We start from the raw sequence: 19,879 nt of genomic DNA, 5'->3' as shown, positions 1-19,879 counted from the left end.
AAAAGAAGCTGAGGTAGCAATACTCATATCAGACAAAACAGTCTTTTTAAAAAAGTGTATAACAAAAGACAAAGGTATTATATAATAATAAAGGAGATGATTTAAGAAGGTGATATAACATTTGTAAACATATATGCAACTAACATAGAAACACCTAAATTTAAAAGCAAATATTAACAGACATAAAGGGAGAAATTGACAGTAATACAATAATAGCAAGAGCTGTAATATCCCATTTACATCAATAGGTCATCCAGACAGAAATCAATAAACAAACAATGGCTTCAAATAACATCGTAGGCTGGATGGACTTAACATATTGACAGAACACTCTGTCCAAAAATAGAAGAATACACATTCTTTTCAAGTGTATATGGAACATTCTCCAGGAGAGATCACAGGCTAGGCTACAAAACAAGTCTCAGTAATTTTGAGAAGACAGAAATCATCAAGCGTGTTTTCTGACCACAACAGTATGAAACTAGAAATCAGTTATAGGAAGAACACTAGAAAAAAATACTAACACAAGGAGACTAACCAACATACTACCACAAAAGCCAATGGGTCAATGAAGAGATAAAAGAGGAATCAAAAAAATACCTTGAAATGAATGAAAATAGAAATACAACTATTCAAAATCTATGAAACATAGCAAAAGAAGCTAAAGAGGGAAAGTTATTGCAATATAGAGCTCCCTCAAGAAAAGAAAATTCTCAAACAACCTAATTTCATAACTAAGGAAGTTAGAAAAACAATGAACAAAGACCAAAATTAGTAGAAGGAAGGAAATAATAAAGATCAGAGTGGAAATAGAGACCAAAGAAAACAATAAAAGAGATCAATTAAACTAAAAGCTGGTTCTTTGAAAAGGTAAACAAAATTAATAAAACTTTAGCCAGACTCATCATGAAAACAAGAAAGATTGCCTATATAAATAAAATCAGAACTGAAAGAGGAAATGTTACAAATGATATCAAAGAAAAACAATTATAAGAGAATACTATGAACAGTTATACACCAACTAACTGGACAACCTAGAAGAAATGGAAAATTTCTAGAAATGTAATTTTCCAAGCTAAACCAAGAAGAAATAGAACATCTCAAAAGATCAGTTATTAGCAATAAAGTTAAAGCAGTAAATAAAGCACTCAACAAACAAAAATCTAGGACTAAAGAGCTTCACAGGGGAATTCTACCAAACATTTAAAGAAGAGTTAATACCTGTTCTTCCCCAACTATTCCAAAAAATTGAAAAGAACAAAACACTTCCAAATTCATTCTACAAAGCCAGCATTGCCCTGATACCAAAATCATACAAACACACTACAAAAAAGAAAATTACAGGTCATTAACCCTGGTTAATACAATTTAAATAGATACAAAAACCCTCAACAGAATATTAGCAAACTGAATTCAGTAATACTTTTAAAAGATCATGCATCATGGTCAAGTGGAATTTATTCTAGGAAATCAAGGAGGGTTCAATATCTACAAATCAACATGATACACCACATTAACAAAATGAAGAATAAAATCACATGGTCATCTTAGTAGACTCAGAAAAATCACGTGACAAAATTCAACATCCATTTATGATCAAAACACAACAAAGTAGATATAGAGGAAATACACCTCAGCAAAATAGAGCCATTTATGACAAACCCACAGCTAACATCACAGTCAGTGGTTAAAAGCTGAAATCTTTTCCTCTAAGATCAGAACATGACAAGGAAGCCCACTCTCATTATTGCTTTTTAACATAGTATTGGAAGTCCTAGCTACCACAATCAGAAAAAAATAAATAAAATGCATCAAAACTGGAAAGAAGTAAAACTGTCACTATTTGCAAATGACATGATACTATATGTAGAAAACCCTAAACTCTCCACCAAAAAAACTGTTAGAACCAATAAATTAATTTAGTAAATTAAAGTTGCAGGATACAAAATTAATACATAGAAATCTGTTTCATTCCTATACACTAATAATGAGCTATCAGAAATAGAAATTTTAAAAATCCCATTTATGACTGCATCAAAAAGAATAAAATACCTAGGAATAAATTTAGCCAAGGAGGTGAAAGAGTGGTACTCCAGAAACTATGAACATTAATAACATAAATTCAACATGACAGAAATAAATGGAAAGGTGTCCCATGTTCATGGTTTAAAAGAATTAATAGTGTTAAAATGTCCATATTACCCAAAGCGATCTACAGATTCAATGCAATCCCTCAAAACATCATGGCATTTTTCACAAAACTAGAACAAATAATCCAAAATTTGTATGGAACCACTAAAGACCCCAAATAGCCAAAGCAATCTTAAGAATGAAGAACATAACTAAAAATATTACACTCCCTGGCTTCAGATTATACTACAAAGCTTTGGTAATCAAAGCAATATGGTACTGGCACAAAAACAGACACACAGATCAATGGGACAGAATAGAGAACCCAGAAATAAACCTATGCACATATGGTCAATTTATCCATGATAAAGGAGGCAAGAATATACAGTAGGGAAAAGACAGTCTCTTTGATTAATGGTGTTGAGAAAACTGGACAGTTCCGTACAAGAGAATCAAACTGGATTGCTTTCTCACACCATATACAAAAATAAACTCAACGTGCATTAAAGACTTAAATGTGAAACCATAAAACTCCTGGAAGAAAACATAGGCAGTAAGCTCTTTGAACTAGGTCTTAGCAATAGTTTTTGGACCTGTCTCCTTGGGCAACAAAAGTAAAAGGAAGGAAGGAAACAAAAGTAAAAGTAAATAAATGGGACCCAATCAAAATAAAAGACTTTTACACAGCAAAGGGCATCAAAAAATGAAGAACAACTTATTGAATGGGAGGAGATATTTACAAACAATATTTAAGATAAGGGGTTAATATCCAAAATATATAAAGAACTCATACAGCTTAATATAAAAAATCCAATTAAAACATGAACAGAGGACCTGAATTCTCATTTTTTTCCCAAAGAAAATGTACTGATAATCAACAGGCCTATAAAAAAGACGTTCGACATCATTAATCATCAGGGAAGTGCAAAACAAAACCACAATGAGATGTCACCTCACAACTGTCAGAATGGCTATCACCAAAAAGATAAGGAATAACAAGTGTTGCTGAGGATATGGAGAAAAGGGAACCCTAGTACACTATTGATAGGAGTGTAAATTAGTGCAGCCATTATGGAAAGCAGTATGGAGGTTCCTCAAAAAACTAAAAATAGAACTACCATACAATTCGCAATTCCACCATTGGGTAATTTATCCAAAGAGAAGGAAAACACTAATTCAAAAAGATGTGCACCCCAATGTTCATAGCAGTATTATTTACAATAGCCCTGGAATAAAAATAATCTAAGTGTCCATTGACAGATGAATGGATAAAGAAGATATATACATGTATCTATGTATATAATGGAATATTAATCAGCCATAGAAAATGAAATCTTGCCATTTGCAAAATGTGAATGAATCTAGAGATTATGATGATTAGTGAAGTAAGTGGGACAAAGACTCAATGTTTTCTCTTACATGTGGAATCTAAAAAAATGAAATAAATATATATAACAAAACAGAAATGGACTCACAGATACAGGCTAGGGTTGGAGCCAAGTGTGAGGCAGGGCTTCCCTTCTGGTTCCTGGCCATCATCACCCTCCCAGGGGTGGGGTCAAGTCCCAAGTTGCTGGAGCAGAAGCCCTGGGGTTGAGTCCGAGCTGACTCAGTTCCCTTTAAGTGTGTGCTCTTCCTTGTCCCAGCATGGGCACCCTTGCCCTAGAGGGGAGCAATGCTGAAGCAAGAGGGGCTGCTGTGGGTATTCAGGGGGGATCAGGGCATGGACTGTAATGATCTGGCCACCGTCAGAAATCCTGACTGTCTCTGATGCAGCACCAGTACAATCACCAGGGATGGCTACCCCCTCCCTCTCAGATGCTGCTCTCAGCACCTAACAGCTAAGCCTGTTCTTCGTCATGGCAGCCCTGGCTCCTGTGTGGAGCCGCGAGTGAAGAAGGCAGTGCTGGAATGTTTCCTTGGCCCAGGCTGGGCGGTGCCTGGACAGTGTCTGGAGTCCAGCGAGACACTCTCATGGTTTCAGTCCATCCGCTCTGCCCTGCCTCTTGGGAGCAGCAAGCTGTCATGCTCCTCACAGAGTCCAGGCTTCCCACGGGTCCTCCAGCCAGCCAAAGGGGCTTGTCTTCCTTTGCTGGAAGGCAGAGCCCAGTATGTGGCTTTGACAGCTCACTCCCCAGGGAGGGTCTCCACCTGTGTAATCTCCCTTTTCCCCGAGTCCCCTCTCCAGGGCACAGGTCCTGAACGTTTGTTTCTCTTCCCTTCCTGCTTGATTCTGTGTGGGTCTTTCTTACAACTTTGGTTGTCCAGGAGTCATTCTGCTGGTCTCCAGCTAGTTTTCAGTAAGAATTGTTCCACATATAGGTGTATTTTTCATGTGTTTGTAGGGGGAGATGAGTTCTGGGTCCTCCTACTCTGCCATCTTGATTTGAGTCCTCATGGACTTAATTTTTAGTCCAGCTTTAGGTTTATATAAAATTTGAGTACTAAGCTCAAAGAGTTCCACATACTCCCTCGTCCTTTCCCAATTTCTCATATGATTAATATTTTGCATTATTTGTAGTACATCTGTTAAAATTGGGAAGCCAATATTGATATATTATTATTAACAAAAGTTTATAGTTAATATTAGAGGTCACTCTTTGTGTTATATATTCCATCAGTTTTGACAAATGTATAGTGACATATATCCATGGTATCATACAGAATAGTTTCACTATTGAATATATATCACTGTTTCTGGTCTAAAAAGTGAGCAGAAGGAACATGAATCATTTCCAGGCTAAAGCAGTTATGAGCAGATAGGCATCTTCATTTGTTTCTCTGCCGTGATCCATCAGGAGAACTTGTGTTCCATTAGACACAGCTACAAGGTAATAGTGGGCTGCCTTCCCCATATTTGAATTTGAGTATAAATTATATTTTGCTGTACGAGACATTGAGAGCTCAGGGTGTGTCTGTTGGGTTGTGGCAGCTAGGTATCATGTAGTAGAATTAAAGGGAGTGTATACAAAGGAGCTGCCATTTGGAAAATTTCAAAAACCTAGAAAGTAAGATACTAAAACAAGGTGTGTTTGACACGTGTCAATTCTTTAAAAAAATTTTTTTTTTATTTTCATGGTTTATTGGAGTACAGTCAGTAAAAATGTGTCAATTTCTGGTGTACAGTGTAGTGTCCCAGTCATGTATATATATACACAAATATTTTTTTCATTAAAGATTATTGTGCTGTATAGAAGAAATTTGTTTTTTAATCTATTTTTATATATAGTGGTTGTCACTTGCAAATGTCAGACTCCCAAATTTATCCCTTCCCACCCCCTTTCCCCTGGTAACCATAAGATTGTCTGCAAGTCCATTTTGGTTTTGTAGATTAGTTCATTAGTGCCCTTTTTTTTTTAAGTTCCACATATGCATGATATCATTCAGTATTTTTCTTTCTCTTTCTGGCTTCACTCAGAATGATGATGTCCAGGTCCATTTATGGTGTTGCAAATGGCATTATTTTTCTCTTTTTTATTGCTGAGTAGTATTCCATTGTATAAATATACCACAACTTCTTTATCTAGTCATCTGTCAATGGACATTTAGGTTGCTTCCATGTCTTGGCTGCTGTATACGGTGCTGCTGTGAACATTGGTCAACCCTTTGAGATTCGAGGGCAGATAAATCAAGGCAGAGGGAAAATTGAGATAAGGTCTCGAGGCTGGTGATTAGGGGAGGATTAAGTTCTGCATGTTGTTAGACTGTCCCAGGTTGGATGTTACAGAAGTGGACACCAGGATGGAGTTTGGCATGCAGGATACTTATTAGGGATCAACACTTGCAGGAGGGAGGGAGAGACAGGAAACCTGCAGATATCAGTGCAACAAAGGCTCATTCAACCCCACAGCCAACTGTGACACACCTATGGCCCATGACTTTCCCCACGTTGGGCCAGAATGGTGGGGTCTCTCAATCCCCTCCACAATCAGTGGTGGGCTGTGGGCAGACCAGAAGCACATGACCTGAGATGGGGCATCACTGCAGTGTAGGCAGCCCTGAGGAGCTGATGGCTGGAGGCTTTCCCCTGGCACCCAGGGCGAAACTGTCCTCCCTTGAAGTCACGGCTTTTCATCTCTACCACACATGTTGAATTCAAGTTTGAGGAGTCTCTATTTTTCTTTTTGTTGTTGTTGTTTTCTTATTTACCATTTATCCAACAATTGTAAGAACAACCCCACAGTAGCAGATTATTCCCAATTTGACTTAGAGGTTTAAAGAGGACACTCATTCCCCAGGGAGGGTCTCCACCTGTGTAAGGAGCCAGCTGCGGGAGCCAGCATCACAGACATGCCCTCGGATGGGACAACTACCGGGAAGGATGAACTCAGGCTTACAAAGCCTCAACCACCCAGTCAACCATGTTTCTCACTGGGGATTCTTGCCCAGGTTAAGATTTAAATTACCTGTTCTGCTTGCTTTTACTTCTTTCTTAACAATAAAATTAAGGGTGTCCTTTGCCTCAGCAATTCCATTCCTAGGACTATATCCTAAGCTTTCAATTTAAAAAAATAGATAGACAGGCAGGCAGACACACACATATCACATGCACAAATTTTTAGGCTGCTATATTTTATTATTTTTTAATTGGAGTATAATTGAATTACAGTGTGTTAATTTCTGGTGTACAGTATAGTGATTCAGTTATATGCATTTTATAATCATTTTTTTTTCATAATCATTTTTATAATCATTTTTACCATAGGCTTTTACAAGGTGTTGAATATAGTTCCCTGTGCCAAACCACTAGCCAGGCTCACCAAGAAGAAAAGAGAGAGGACTCAAATAACCAAAATAAGAAATTAAAAAGGATAAATTAAAATCAATACCACAGAAATACAAAAACACAGTGTAAGAGACTACTAGGAACAAGTATATGGCAGCAAATTGGGAAACCTAGAAGAAACAGACAAGTTTCTGGAAATACATTTATATATATATATATATACAGACATACACACATGCATGTACATTTATTGGCCCATAACACATTGTGGCAAATGAAATGGACATAGTCCATAATCTAATTGTCAGAAAATGAGATTCACTAAGTTACATTGTATCTATGATATGGGAAAAAAAAAAAACACTCAACTGTTAAATACATGTCATAGGACATTTTTGACTGAGAAAAGCTTCATAAATGTTACTGCCAAAGGAAGAACAAAGGATAGGTATAATATTTGTTTCTTATCATTTAAAAAAATTTCTAATATGTAGCAGGTGAATATATATGCATTACAAAGACTAGATATTCATGTATCAAAATAATTCAGATACTTCCCTTTAGATCACAGATTTCTTGGTCATTTATATGACATTTTATTTTTCTATTTCTAAAAGGAAGTAGGAAATTGAATGTCATATCCTTAAATATGACTTGAATCTTATTTCCACTCTGAATCAGCCTTTTGAAACTGACCCGTGACCTAAAATTGTCAAGTGTCAGCAAATTTTTCATACTGAAATAACAGTAAGTAAAGGTATTGAAGTGAATAATTGAAGTTCTAGAATTGCAAGATTTTAAGCTAGAAGTAAATCACCACTTAATGTAAATACTGTTAAAGTAGTGAAATAATTAGATTCTCTATAGGGAAAGAGAAAAATTGAAGTAGAGGATCTGGACTAAATAACCTGCATTGCTCTACTACCCCACAATATTATTTTATACTATGCTGAATACTTTATTCATCCTTTGTAAATGTGGTTTAGAAATATTTGCTATATTAAGACTGAAAATAATTGAAACATAACAGAAAGTAGCATGTATTTCCTCTAAGTTCTTTTGAATTAAATAACTCCATTTTTATTAATTCTTTAGCTCTGAGCTTTCTGTCACCCTTCTGTTCTTGACAGACTTTCTTTAAGGAATGGGGGCAACCAAACATCGGTCATAGAATTCTTCTTGATAGGATTCCAGCTCAGTGCAGAGAAGGAAGTGTTTTTCTTCTGGATGTTTGTTATGCCTTAACCTGCTGGGGAATGGCATGATCTTTGGACTCATCTGTCTGCATCTCAGACTGCACACCCCAATGTACTTCCTCCTCTCACACCTGTTCATCACTGGCATGCCCTGTGCTTCCAACAGTGTCCCCAAGATGCTTACAAACTTGGTGACCCTGAATAGAACACTTTCCTTTGTTTCATGCATAATATAGATGTTTTTTATTTGACTTTTGCTCACACAGAGCCACCTGATTTTGGTGGTGATATATTTTGATAAGATCTGTGGTGATCTGTCATCCCATACATTACACTGTCATCATGAGCTAGGGAGTGTTCATGCTCCTGACCATCACTTCCCAGACAAGTAGAGCTATTCTGGCTCAGACACATGCAATTCTCCTTTTAAGGTGGTCCTTCTGTGAATCGTAGGAATTGGATCATGTCTTCTGTGAAATCCTAGCTATCTTCAGGCTGGCCTGTGCTGACACTTGGATCAATGAAACTGTCATCTTTGCTGTCTATGTATTTTTCTTAGGTCCTTTTTCTTGGTGCTGGTCTCCTATGCTAGCATCCTCTGGACCATCTTGAAGATCCAGTCAGGAGAGGGCTTAAGAAAATCCTTCTTTCACCTGCTCCTCCTACCACCGTGTGGTTGGGATTTTCTTTGGCACTGCTGTGATGGTCTATGTGGTCCCAGTACCCTCGTCAAAGAAAGAAATAAGAAAATGCTGTTACTGCTTCACAGTCACTTCAGTCCAGTGCTGAACCCCCTCCATGTACAGCCTCAGGGATGCTGAGGTGAAGGGTGCCTCCTGGAGGGCACTGCAGAAAAGGTCCATGTGAAGGGTAGATAGAACTTTGGGCTAAGTAGACCCTTTTTCCTTTGAGATATGGTTGGAGGGTGACTAAAGGTCAGAAAAATTACCTAACAGCAATGTTTGGTAAGAGAAGTTGAATTGTCCAAGATACTACATGAAAATAGGGAAAATTTTGATGCATAGGGTCATCTCTGGCATTAAGCATTTTTGTTCAGAGATGAGACATCCAGATTATCAATATGCGTAATGCTATAAAAATCTAAAGAGTACATTTTTTCAAGAAATAGATTAATATCTTATTTTTAATTCTTTTTGTTGTTTAATTATTGAAACAAATGCCACTACACTAAGTAACCAATTCAATCATAAGCATTCACATCACCTGATAACAAGCAATATTTTTCAGGGAAATGAACCCCCAGAGAGAAAGTTTCTGGCTAAAGAGTAGCTCAATAGAGAGGGGAAGGGTATAGCTCAGTGGTAGAGCACTGTGCTTAGCATGCACAAGGTCTTGAGTTCAATCCCCAGTGCCTCCACTGAGAAATAAATAAATAAGCCTAATTATTTCCCCTCACCTTCCCCCAAATTAAATAAATAAATAAATAAATAAATTAGAGTTTTTAAAAACAACAGCTCAATACATACAATCATTGAAGAACTAAGTATCTCTACAATACCAATTATGAGTCAAATGAAGAACAGATTGAGACTCACTGTTGGACAGATAATAAGTTTCAAGTGCTCTGACAAGAGCTGAAAAATATTTAGTATTGCACAAAAAAACCCCACTGTCTCACAACTTGTTATAGAAATCTTTCCATTCTTCCTTTACTTCTGCTTTCATTTTTACCTCCCACCTACATACCCTCTCCTAGTCTCCCATTTATGTTTTGCAATTTGTATAATTAAAGACAGATTTATGTTCTATTTACCTCACTTCCACAAAAATTTCAGAAACAAAGAGGAATATTACATAATAAAAGATTTAATTCACCAAGAAGACATAGCAAACTTAAATGTGTATCAACAAACAACAGAGCTTCAAAAGATGTGATGCAGAAACTAGTAGAAGTGAAAGGAGATGCAGACAAATCCACACATGGTGAGAGACTAGCACCCCAATTTCAACAAGTGATAGAACAACTAAAGAGAAAATCAGCAAGAATATGGATGAACTCAATGGTGCCATCATCAAAGAATCTAACCATCATTTATAGACCATTCCACCCAACAACAGCAAAATGAAGAGCTGCCAGGATGGACAGATCTATTCTAGACCATCAAACAAACAAACAAACAAAAACTCAACAAATTAAAAGAAATAAAAGTCAAATGGTGCAAGTCTTCAAAAACAATGGAATCAAACTAGAAATTAATATAAGAAAGATAGAAAAATCTCTACTACTTGGAAATACAAAAATACACATTTAAATAATCTAGAAGTCAAAGGGGAAATCTCAGAGGAAATAAAGAAAATACATTGAACTGAATGAAAATGTGCTGAGATGGAAACATATAGAAAAATACGTACATTAGCAAAGAGGCAAAGTCTTAAATGAATAACAGATGTCCTTACCTCAAGAACCTAGAAAAAGAGAAGCAAAATAAATTCAAGCAGAGGGTGGAGATTAATGAAGATAAGAACAGAAAACACTAAAATTTAAAACAAAAATATAGTTAAGTTAATGAAACAAAAAGCAGGTTCTTTTAAAGGATCAACAAAATTTAGAAACCTGTAGCAGAACTTAAAAGAAAAAGACACAACCTAAAAATATCAGAATGAAACAGGACATCACTGTAGACATCAAAGGATAATAAAGGAAATTATAAACAAATCACACATGTAAATTTGATCACTTATACAAAGTAGTATACTTCCTTGAAAAACACAAGCTATCACAACTCAGATGATATGAACAGATAATTTGCATAACCCTATAATATGAATTAAGAAAATTTATTTCATAATTTTAAAATTACCAAAAATCAAACTCAGGAAAACGAAGACTTATGTTTACACAAACACATACATCATCCTCCCCCCAAAAACCCTGTACATTTGTGTTTATAACAACTTCTTTTTGTAATAGCTCAAAACTGAAACAATCCAGATGTCCATCTGTCCATCAATAGGTGAATAGTTAGACAAACTGGGACACATCCATACCGTAGAATACTGCTCAGCAATACCAAGGAGCAGACCAGTAATACATTCATCAACCTGGATGAAACTCTAGAGAATTATGGTGAGTGAAAAAAAGACCAGTCACATAATATGCTGTATGATGCCATTTAAGTAACAATTTTGAAATATCAATATTATATAAATGGAGAACAGATTTGTAGTTAAGGACAGAGTAGGGGTGAGAAGGAAGTAGATGTGGGTAGAAAAGGCAACATGAGAGCTTCTTGTGCTGATGAAAATGTTACGCACCTTGACAATATCCTGATTTTGATATTGCATCATAGTTTTGAGAGATGTTCCCAACGGAGAAAACTGGGTAAAGAGTAAACAGCATTATGACAATACTACAATAATCATCTTTGTATTATTTCTTACAATTGCATGTGAACTTAAAATTGTATCAAGATAAAAGCTTAGTTAAAATGAAATAAAAATTTTAAAGTTGAAGCAAGTATTATAAACAATTCTTATACAAAAATTACATAACAATGCAAAGAACCTTAAATATCAAAACATTTTAAGAAAGAAGAACAAAATTGGAATCCTTATTCTTCTGATTACAAGGCTTAATTTATAATATTCAAGATAGTAGACACTGTTGTATTAGTTTAAGGGTAAATAAATAGAATAGAGAACACAGTAATAGATCTGCACATATTTAGTCTGTAAATTTTTGACAAAAGTGCCAGTACAATTCAGTGGGTAAATGATTCACTGTTGCAATTGGATATCTTTATAGGAAAAAAATGAAACTCAACCCCTGTCTCACACCATACACAAAGTTAATTTGAGGTATATCTTAGACCTAAACGTGAAAGCAAATACTTACTCTTCTAGGGGAAAGCTTGTGTTATGTTTCATAACCTTTGGGTAGCTAAAAGTTTTCTTAAATAGGAAGCCAAAAGTACTAATCATAAATGAAAAAATTTATAAGCCGGACTCCATTAAAATTAAGAATTTCTTTCCATCAGATGAATCAGTAAGAAACTGAAGAGGCAAACCACAATCTGGGGAAAAGATATACTCAGTATCTATACTGAACAAATCACTTACAGACTCTATAAAGACTGCCTACAAATCAACAAGAGGGGGAAAAACAGTTAAAAATTGAGCAAAAGATCTGAGTAGGCATTTCATACAAAAGGAAATCCAAAAGACCTGTGAACATATGATAATGTGTTCAATACAATTACTCACCGATAAAATATAAATAAAATCACAAGGAAATGCCACAATGACTTAAGTTACAAAATTAATATCAAGTGCTGATGGGAATGTAAAATGATAAAACCACACTGGAAAACTGTTTGGCAGCAATATCTAGTAAAAATAAATGAATGTCTGTCCTATGATTCAGTAATTCTGTTCCTGGGTATATACCCAGTTAAAACATGTATAAGGATACTCATAGAAGCTTTGCTCACAATAGCCAAAAGCTAGAAATAACCCAAATGTCCATGAACAATAGGATGTATAAACAAACTGTGGAAGGTTCATACTGAATATCATACAACATAAAACAAGAATGAACTACTGATACACACAACAACATAGACGAATCTCAAAAACATTACACTGGGCCAAAGAAACCAGGCACAAAAGCACCCCTACTGTGTAATTTATTTATGTCAGGTTCAATATCAGGCAAAACTAATCTGTGTGACAGAAGTCAGAATAGCGGTTACCTCAGAGTAGAAAAGTGATTTCAAGCAGTGTGGGGGTCAGGAATTTTCTGTTGTGATGGAGATACTCTATACTTTGGTCTGGATGGTGCATACACAGTGTATTAATATATAAAAATTCATTGAACTGTATGCTTATTATTTATAGCTCTAGCACTTAGGCCATTTAACCAGCAGACCACGCGATAAATATGTCTCTGGTAAGCCACAATAGGTGAATCATGGGACAGGCCGCACGGATTTAGCATCAAGGCTTTTCCATCTACAGCAGAAGGCAGTACATCTTTCAAAACACCATTCCTCACATGCCTCTGAGACTTGGTAGAGGCTAATCAAAGAGTATCAAGTAACTGTCAATCCAAAGTTGCTTGTCTTGAATTGAAGATGCTATCAGACCCACCAAATGAAAAATGACTGAGTGATCACAGCATCCATGCATCATATCATGGATGTGATGTAACTTAGGACAAGAGCAGGTGCAGAAGACAAAAGCAAGCTGGATGAACAGTTGACTCAGATCCCCATAGACCCGTATCACTGATGCCTCCCTCTAATTTATATATGTATGTATGTCTGTGTATATATATCTGTGTCTCTGTATATCTATATCTATGTATATAAAATTTCCAATTTCCTACAGCCAGTTGACAGTTTGGGAAAAAAGAGAGGCCTAATACAAGGAAGACTTGGTACAACATAGCTGCCACTCAGGTGGGAAGTCCTAAAGGTATCTGATGAGGGTAAATTTCTCACTGCCCATGGCTAGCCATTCACCTGGTTATCTACTTTGTGGAGAGAGAAGTTGCCTAAAATAAGAATATTCATGAACTCCTGGAAATTTTCAAATGGGTTGACTGGTTGGTCATGGGCCTGGAAGGAGCACAGCTGGAGTACTGGGTGAATGGCAGTGTGGGGAAGAGACATGGAACGAAGCACAAGGTATGTGAATCTGCATGCCCCACGTTCATGCCAACGAGAGACATCACTGCAGAAGAGGCATTAACCAATCAGGTACAGGATGACTCAGTCAGTAGATGACAGCCAGCTTCTGCTTTCAGCCACCCCAGTGATTGCACAGTGAGCACACCAGGCAGTAGGCATGGCAACAGAGATGGGGGCTTTGCATGAATCCAGTAGCACAGGCTGCCCCTCACCAAGGCTGCTCAACTGTGCCGAGCATCTGAGGGACCAGTGCCAGGCCCTCAGTGTGGAACCTTCCTCTTGAGGGAACCGGTAAGTCAGTCGGTGGCATGCTGGTTCCTTCTGCCCTATATAGGGCAGTGATTCATTGTGATCGCAGGCGATATACATCACAAGTGTGAGTTTCCCTTTTTTAATCTTGATCAGTACCTCTATTGAAGGGCTATTAGTGTATCTGAGTTCTAATATAATTTCCCACATAATATCAGCTCAGTCCAGCAGAACCATTTCACAGCAAAGGAAGTGACAAGGGGTAAATGACCAAAGGATTTACTAGTTCCAACACATACCATATTGCTCAGAAATTGTAGACCTGATAGAAGCTGTATGCTGACACACAGACTTAGGCACTGGATTGTTGATAACACCCTGTAGAACTGGAATGCTGCCCCTCAGTGTTTACTGTGATAGTGTACATGCCTACTCTGATAGGGAAAGTATGTATATCCATCCCGACCGTAAGGATGAAGAGGACAGGAGGTGGCCACGTGCTTTTACAGAGCTCTGTCTTTCCCATGAGAGCAAGACCAGAAATTACCAAAAAGTGAAATTTTCCTAAAGTAAGCTTTTCTCAGCCCTTGTGCCTTATTCGTTCATCTTCCAGACAGGCCAACAAGCTGTAGGGCATGTCCAACATGGACCCGTAACATGGATACCCATACATTTCCAGATCTCTGCCCAAGGATGTAGGTTCTGAGTGGCTATCTAAAAAGATCTAATGGTTAAGACCTTTGAATACAAGTTTGTTCTTCTGCAAGCTTCAGGGAAACTCCACTATGTACACTAAAAGAAATATGGCTTCGGGAATTAATGTCAAGTTTCACTGTCAAGCAATAACCATACTTGGATCTCTGTATCTCTTAAGTGCCTCCTGAATGTTTGGGAGCTGGAACAACATAAAAATTCACATAACTGTACCAAATTCATGTATTTGGGTATCTGTAATGTTCATGGGGTACCCAGGGTATGACTTAATACGTGTGTATCCTTTTGGTTAGGAAGTTACTACCTGTTCTTATCGTGACATCCACAGATCTTGCTGTTCCTCTGGTTTCCTCAGGGACAGAAATACAGACAGCCGACCCTCGTCAGTCTTGGAAGCGTAAGAGCGCTTGGCTTCTTCGTGTCTCTAGAGGGAGCCTGCTGGCGTAGGTAAGACCTATCGTCTCATGCCCTGTACAAAGCACTCATGACAATTGGGAGGGTGCTCTGTGGAGATAATAAAGGAATAAAGCCTTCTCTTCTCATAGGCAGTATGAAGACAAGATCCTTCCTCAAAGGTCTCAGATGAGCAGCAAGTCTTCCAGTACCGTCGGTATATCTAGCCACACCAGGTATGTTTGCCTCTTCTCCATGAATATTTGTACAACAATCATCTCTAGACACACAAGCTTCTTAATTGTCTTTGTGAATTCTAATCAAATGTATTTTAACATCATTTTCATTGCCTGTTAGCTTTTGCTGTCACTCTTCAATATAATGCAAAAGTACATTTTTACTGATGCTCAAGTTTTGCTCATTGATAGTTTAAATAATAGGCTGAGTAAAATATGCTTTTAATGTATTTGTGTATTAGTATAATCAGTATGTGAATGGTTATTCTTGACTGGTGCCTATTTTTAAGGTAAGGAAACAAGTGTGTGTGACTTTCTGGTAAACATTTAACATTAAACAAAAAATGGCTAGTACAACTTTAAAAAATCTAGGCTTAAAATATCATGTGTAAAGGGAAATCAAATGTCAAAATATATAAGGTAGAATATTCAGAGTTACAGGAGAAGCATACAGATATTCATTTATGTGCAGTATTGTGAGGTCAGAGTCTGAGCAGTGAGTATGAACTCAGAGTTCCTATCATTGATATCTCCACTCTCAGAACACTGGTAGGTCCATAATAGGAAATTAATAAATACCAAATTATTTTATTTTCAACTTTCTGGACATGACATTTATCACTGGACAAATAATAGGGGAGAAATAATACAAATGGAATGATTTTTAAATGGGTTTATAATTTTATAGTCATTTAAATTGAGAATTGTTTGTCATTTGTACTCTAAGACAAGATGATCTTATATGAAAGATGGAAATAAAATTTAAGCAAGAACAGCAATATCATGTTTATACTTATATTTAAATTGGGAACTCACAGAGTAAGATGATTTAGTTCAGTCTCTCAAAGAATTTAAAGACCTCTTTTGCAGCATCTTCCTAATCACCTGCAGAAACAGTGTCTACAACTAGGTATTTCTAGAGTGTTTATCAATATAAAGTCAAAATCTAACAGTTATTGTTTCTCTTTTTATGTTTAGATAACACAGTACAAATCCATTCAGTCATTCATATAAATTTTCATCTGAATATTGTGAAAAATTATATACGAAGAAATAGATTTTAGGCTGGATGTAAGTCTGCACTTGAACAAGAAGAGATTTTGTGCAATATTAGTTGTGGAGGTGGCAATAGATGTTGGAGTGGAAAGTGTGTTTCGACAGGCAGGTGAGAGGTTCATGTCTAATGGTGTATTTGAGCAATGGCGTGTCTCCCCTTAGTATACCCTGTCCTTAACTGAACGCTTTCAACTTGAGAATAGATGTATTGCAGCTTAAGGAATTGGGCATGTATGTCAGTTAAGGGTCATAGTTTTTGAAAAAACAGAAATAACTCTAATATAAGCAAAGAAAAGCAGAATTTATTTGAACAATATGAGTTAGCTCACTGAATGAACCAAAAACTATGTATTTGATTAATATGTGACAACATAATTATTTTGAAAATTTAGCGTTTGTTTAAAACATTAACAAGAAAGGAAACATATATGTGTGTGTGTGTGTGTGTGTGTGTGTGTGTATTTCTGTGTATGTATATATGTATTTCAGGGTTATCAAATAAAGTCTTTAAACATTCATTAAAAAACACAAAAATTCACTGAAAGTGTTTCTGAACACTTTTTTATACTACAGAAAGGTATATCACAAGTTAACCCAAATCTATTTTCAAAGACTTCTCTTAAACCATGGACATTAACTCCTTTTCCTCTGTCATAGGGATATGGGAGACAATATGACCTCTGTCACAGAGTTCACCCTCCTGGAATTTCCCCTTGACACAACCATTCAGGTGTTTCTCTTTGTACTCTTCTCCCTGTTCTTTGCCTTCACCCTGCTGGGCGATGGGGTCATCCTGGGGCTCATCTCCCTGGACTCCAGGCTGCACACCCCCATGTACTTCTTCCTCTCACACCTGGCCATCGTGGACATAGCCTATGCCTGCAACACAGTGCCCCGGATGCTGCTAAACCTCCTGAGTCCAGCCAAGCCCATCTCCTTTGCCGGCTGCATGACACAGACCTTTCTCTTTTTGACATTTGCTGTCACAGAATGTCTTCTCCTCGTGGTGATGTCCTATGATCGGTATGTGGCCATCTGCCACCCCCTCCGATATTCTGCCATCATGAGCTGGAGGGTCTGCATCACACTGGTGGTGATTTGCTGGACCATTGGGGTCCTTCTGTCTTCGATTCATCTGATATTACTTCTACCCTTACCCTTCTGTATGTCCCAGAAAATCAATCACTTTTTCTGTGAAATCATGGCCGTTCTCAAACTTGCTTGTGCAGATACACACATCAATGGTTTTGGCCGGGGCAATTTCTGTGCTAGTGGGACCCTTCTCCTCAATTGTAATCTCATATGTGTGCATCCTCTGTGCCATCCTTAGGATCCAGTCTGGGGAAAATCAAAGAAAAGCCTTCTCCACCTGCTCATCTCACCTCTGTGTGGTTGGACTCTTCTATGGCACAGCCATTGTCATGTATGTTGGGCCCAGATATGGGCACCCCAAGGAACACAAGAAATACCTTCTTCTCTTTCACAGCCTTTTCAATCCCATGCTCAATCCGCTTATCTATACTCTTAGGAACTCAGAGGTAAAGAATGCCTTGAAGAGAGTGCTGGGAATAGAGGGAGCTTTATGCAAAGATGGCATCGGGGTTGACAGTGACCTGGGGGGATATTATCTCAAGAGGTTCCAAGCCCAACTCAGTGTAAGAATTACCTGAGATTCTTATTAAAAATATCTGTCTCCTAACCTACCATTTGATCACTAATTCGGTAGGTGTGGGATCTATTTTAAAAATCTGTGCCTTTAAATATTATCAGTAGCAAATGTGATGCAGCTGATCCATGGACCAGGATTTGGAAGCCACAAATCTAGAACAGTGCCCTTTGTAATTTCTTCATTTAAGCTATGGTGCAGCCCCATATCTGCCAGAATGTTTTCCTGAAATCACTAGCTCCTGAAGAGAACTTTAAAAATAAATTCTGTGCTCAAATTAGCTTGAGAATTAGTGCATATTAAATGTCTCACTTTAGGGAACTCACAGTTCATATTAGCATAGTAAAAACTGTAAGAATTCCTGTGGTAAAGAATAATTCTATTCCAATTTTTAGCCAGTGTTTTTCAAACTTACCTGGTCACATGAATTTTCTTTCTTAATGCTTATTGCAGTTTGCTGGTACTAGAGATCTTGATGTGGATTGATTTGTTGTGAATACTGCCCATAACCACCCTCTACAGCAAAATGATTTTTTTCCTGTAAGGTGAGCCTCTAAAGAGGATATAGGTTTAAACACAGTATCCTAGATCAGTCTTTGGGATCACTATCTCTACTCTTTGATGCTGGATCATCTGGAGATAGTAAATCCAGCCGTCTGCTTCATCTTGGGTATGTATTCCTGGATACATCTCAGAGGATGACCTTGTTCAATTTCACACTCTCTTCTAAATCTGAGATTAAAAAACTTTATTCTGTATCCATTTCCCTATTTACACAGTACATGAAATCAGTCTGTGTTTTGTATCTCAAGGCTTTAGAGATAAAACCAAGTTTCTCACAGAAATCTGGAAGAATTTGCAAAGCTGATTACCTACACAGTGTACAAGCTTTAGAAAAGTTTAATTCCTTGTTTAGAAAATAGAGACATGGGAGAAGTTTTGTAAGAAAATGTTCACAGGAACAGGCGCATAATGAACATGATAAATAAAAAGGAAATGAATATAAGACAGAATGCCCAAGGGGATAGTTGATCCTTCGGAGATTAAGAACAAAACGAAACAGGGAAAGTATATGATTTGTTATTCATTGGTTATTCTTACAATGAACAAATCTCAAATGATAGCCTTACAAACTGGAATTTCCTGATACTCTGTATAGAATGCCATGTACATTACTACAATCTCAACAGACAGAGTTAAGTGAAGTGTTTATGCAGTTACAAAAATTTTCTCCTAATCAAAGAAAAAAATTCTAAGGTTTTTTGTGGCTAAATACATAAATAAAACTTAGAGAAATTTTTTAACTTTGTTTCTCTACTGCTGGAAGAAAATAACAGTGTTTTAAGGGGCATAAAATAAATTATATCTTCTACAAATTGTATTTTTTAATTATTACTTTGGGGTATAGTCAGATCTCAAGTACTTAAAAAGTAACAAAGCTTGGAGATGAGTAAAGGTTTTTAAGCATGGTTATAGGAATATTTTGGTTGTAAATTAAACCCTAGAATAAATTGAAGAAGGAAGTTCTATCAAGTTTTAGTGGAGTTAAGCCCTGCGGACCAATGAAGTACTTGAAGAATTAAAAGAAACTATTTAATTGCATCAAAGTGTTTTCATATTGTTGAACAAATATCATCATTTTAATAAAGGGATCAGTGTTCTTGTTTATGAAGCTAATGTTTAGTCCTTAACAAAGTTTACAGTTAATTGAGTCAGAAAATAGTGTTCTAACCTCTCTTAGTTCACCATTTCTATAGGAATTCTGATGATCAGTTTATGAAATTATAATTTGAGCATCAATGTTTATCCAGTGTGGGGCTTCTTGATTGAGAGTTTATGGTCACTAAAGACCCCTTGGACAA

General features: G+C 36.9%; 1 protein-coding gene, 1 long non-coding RNA gene and 1 pseudogene across 2 annotated transcripts in view; all 3 read left to right on the top strand.

The window, feature by feature from the left end:
* Nucleotides 1-15,289, top strand: part of LOC140697291 (uncharacterized) — a 79,044-nt gene extending 63,755 nt beyond the window's left edge. The window contains exons 2-3 of the long non-coding RNA XR_012074179.1: nucleotides 15,022-15,113; nucleotides 15,212-15,289. This is a non-coding gene — a long non-coding RNA (uncharacterized lncRNA). The remainder of the gene's footprint in view (nucleotides 1-15,021; nucleotides 15,114-15,211) is intronic.
* LOC102531640 (olfactory receptor 2A2-like) lies at nucleotides 8,118-8,841 on the top strand (annotated as a pseudogene).
* A 1,723-nt stretch (nucleotides 15,290-17,012) lies between the features above and the next one.
* Nucleotides 17,013-18,021, top strand: LOC102531891 (olfactory receptor 2A7-like). Its single transcript, XM_015244218.3, is given in 2 exon segments — nucleotides 17,013-17,593; nucleotides 17,595-18,021. Coding segments are annotated over 2 exon segments (1,008 nt in total).
* The last annotated feature ends 1,858 nt before the right edge of the window (nucleotides 18,022-19,879 follow it).

This window comes from Vicugna pacos, chromosome 7 (genome assembly GCF_048564905.1).
Source record: "Vicugna pacos chromosome 7, VicPac4, whole genome shotgun sequence".
NCBI lineage: Eukaryota > Metazoa > Chordata > Mammalia > Artiodactyla > Camelidae > Vicugna > Vicugna pacos.
Note: the sequence above shows the minus strand (reverse complement) of the source record. Positions and strands in the feature narration are given on the sequence as shown.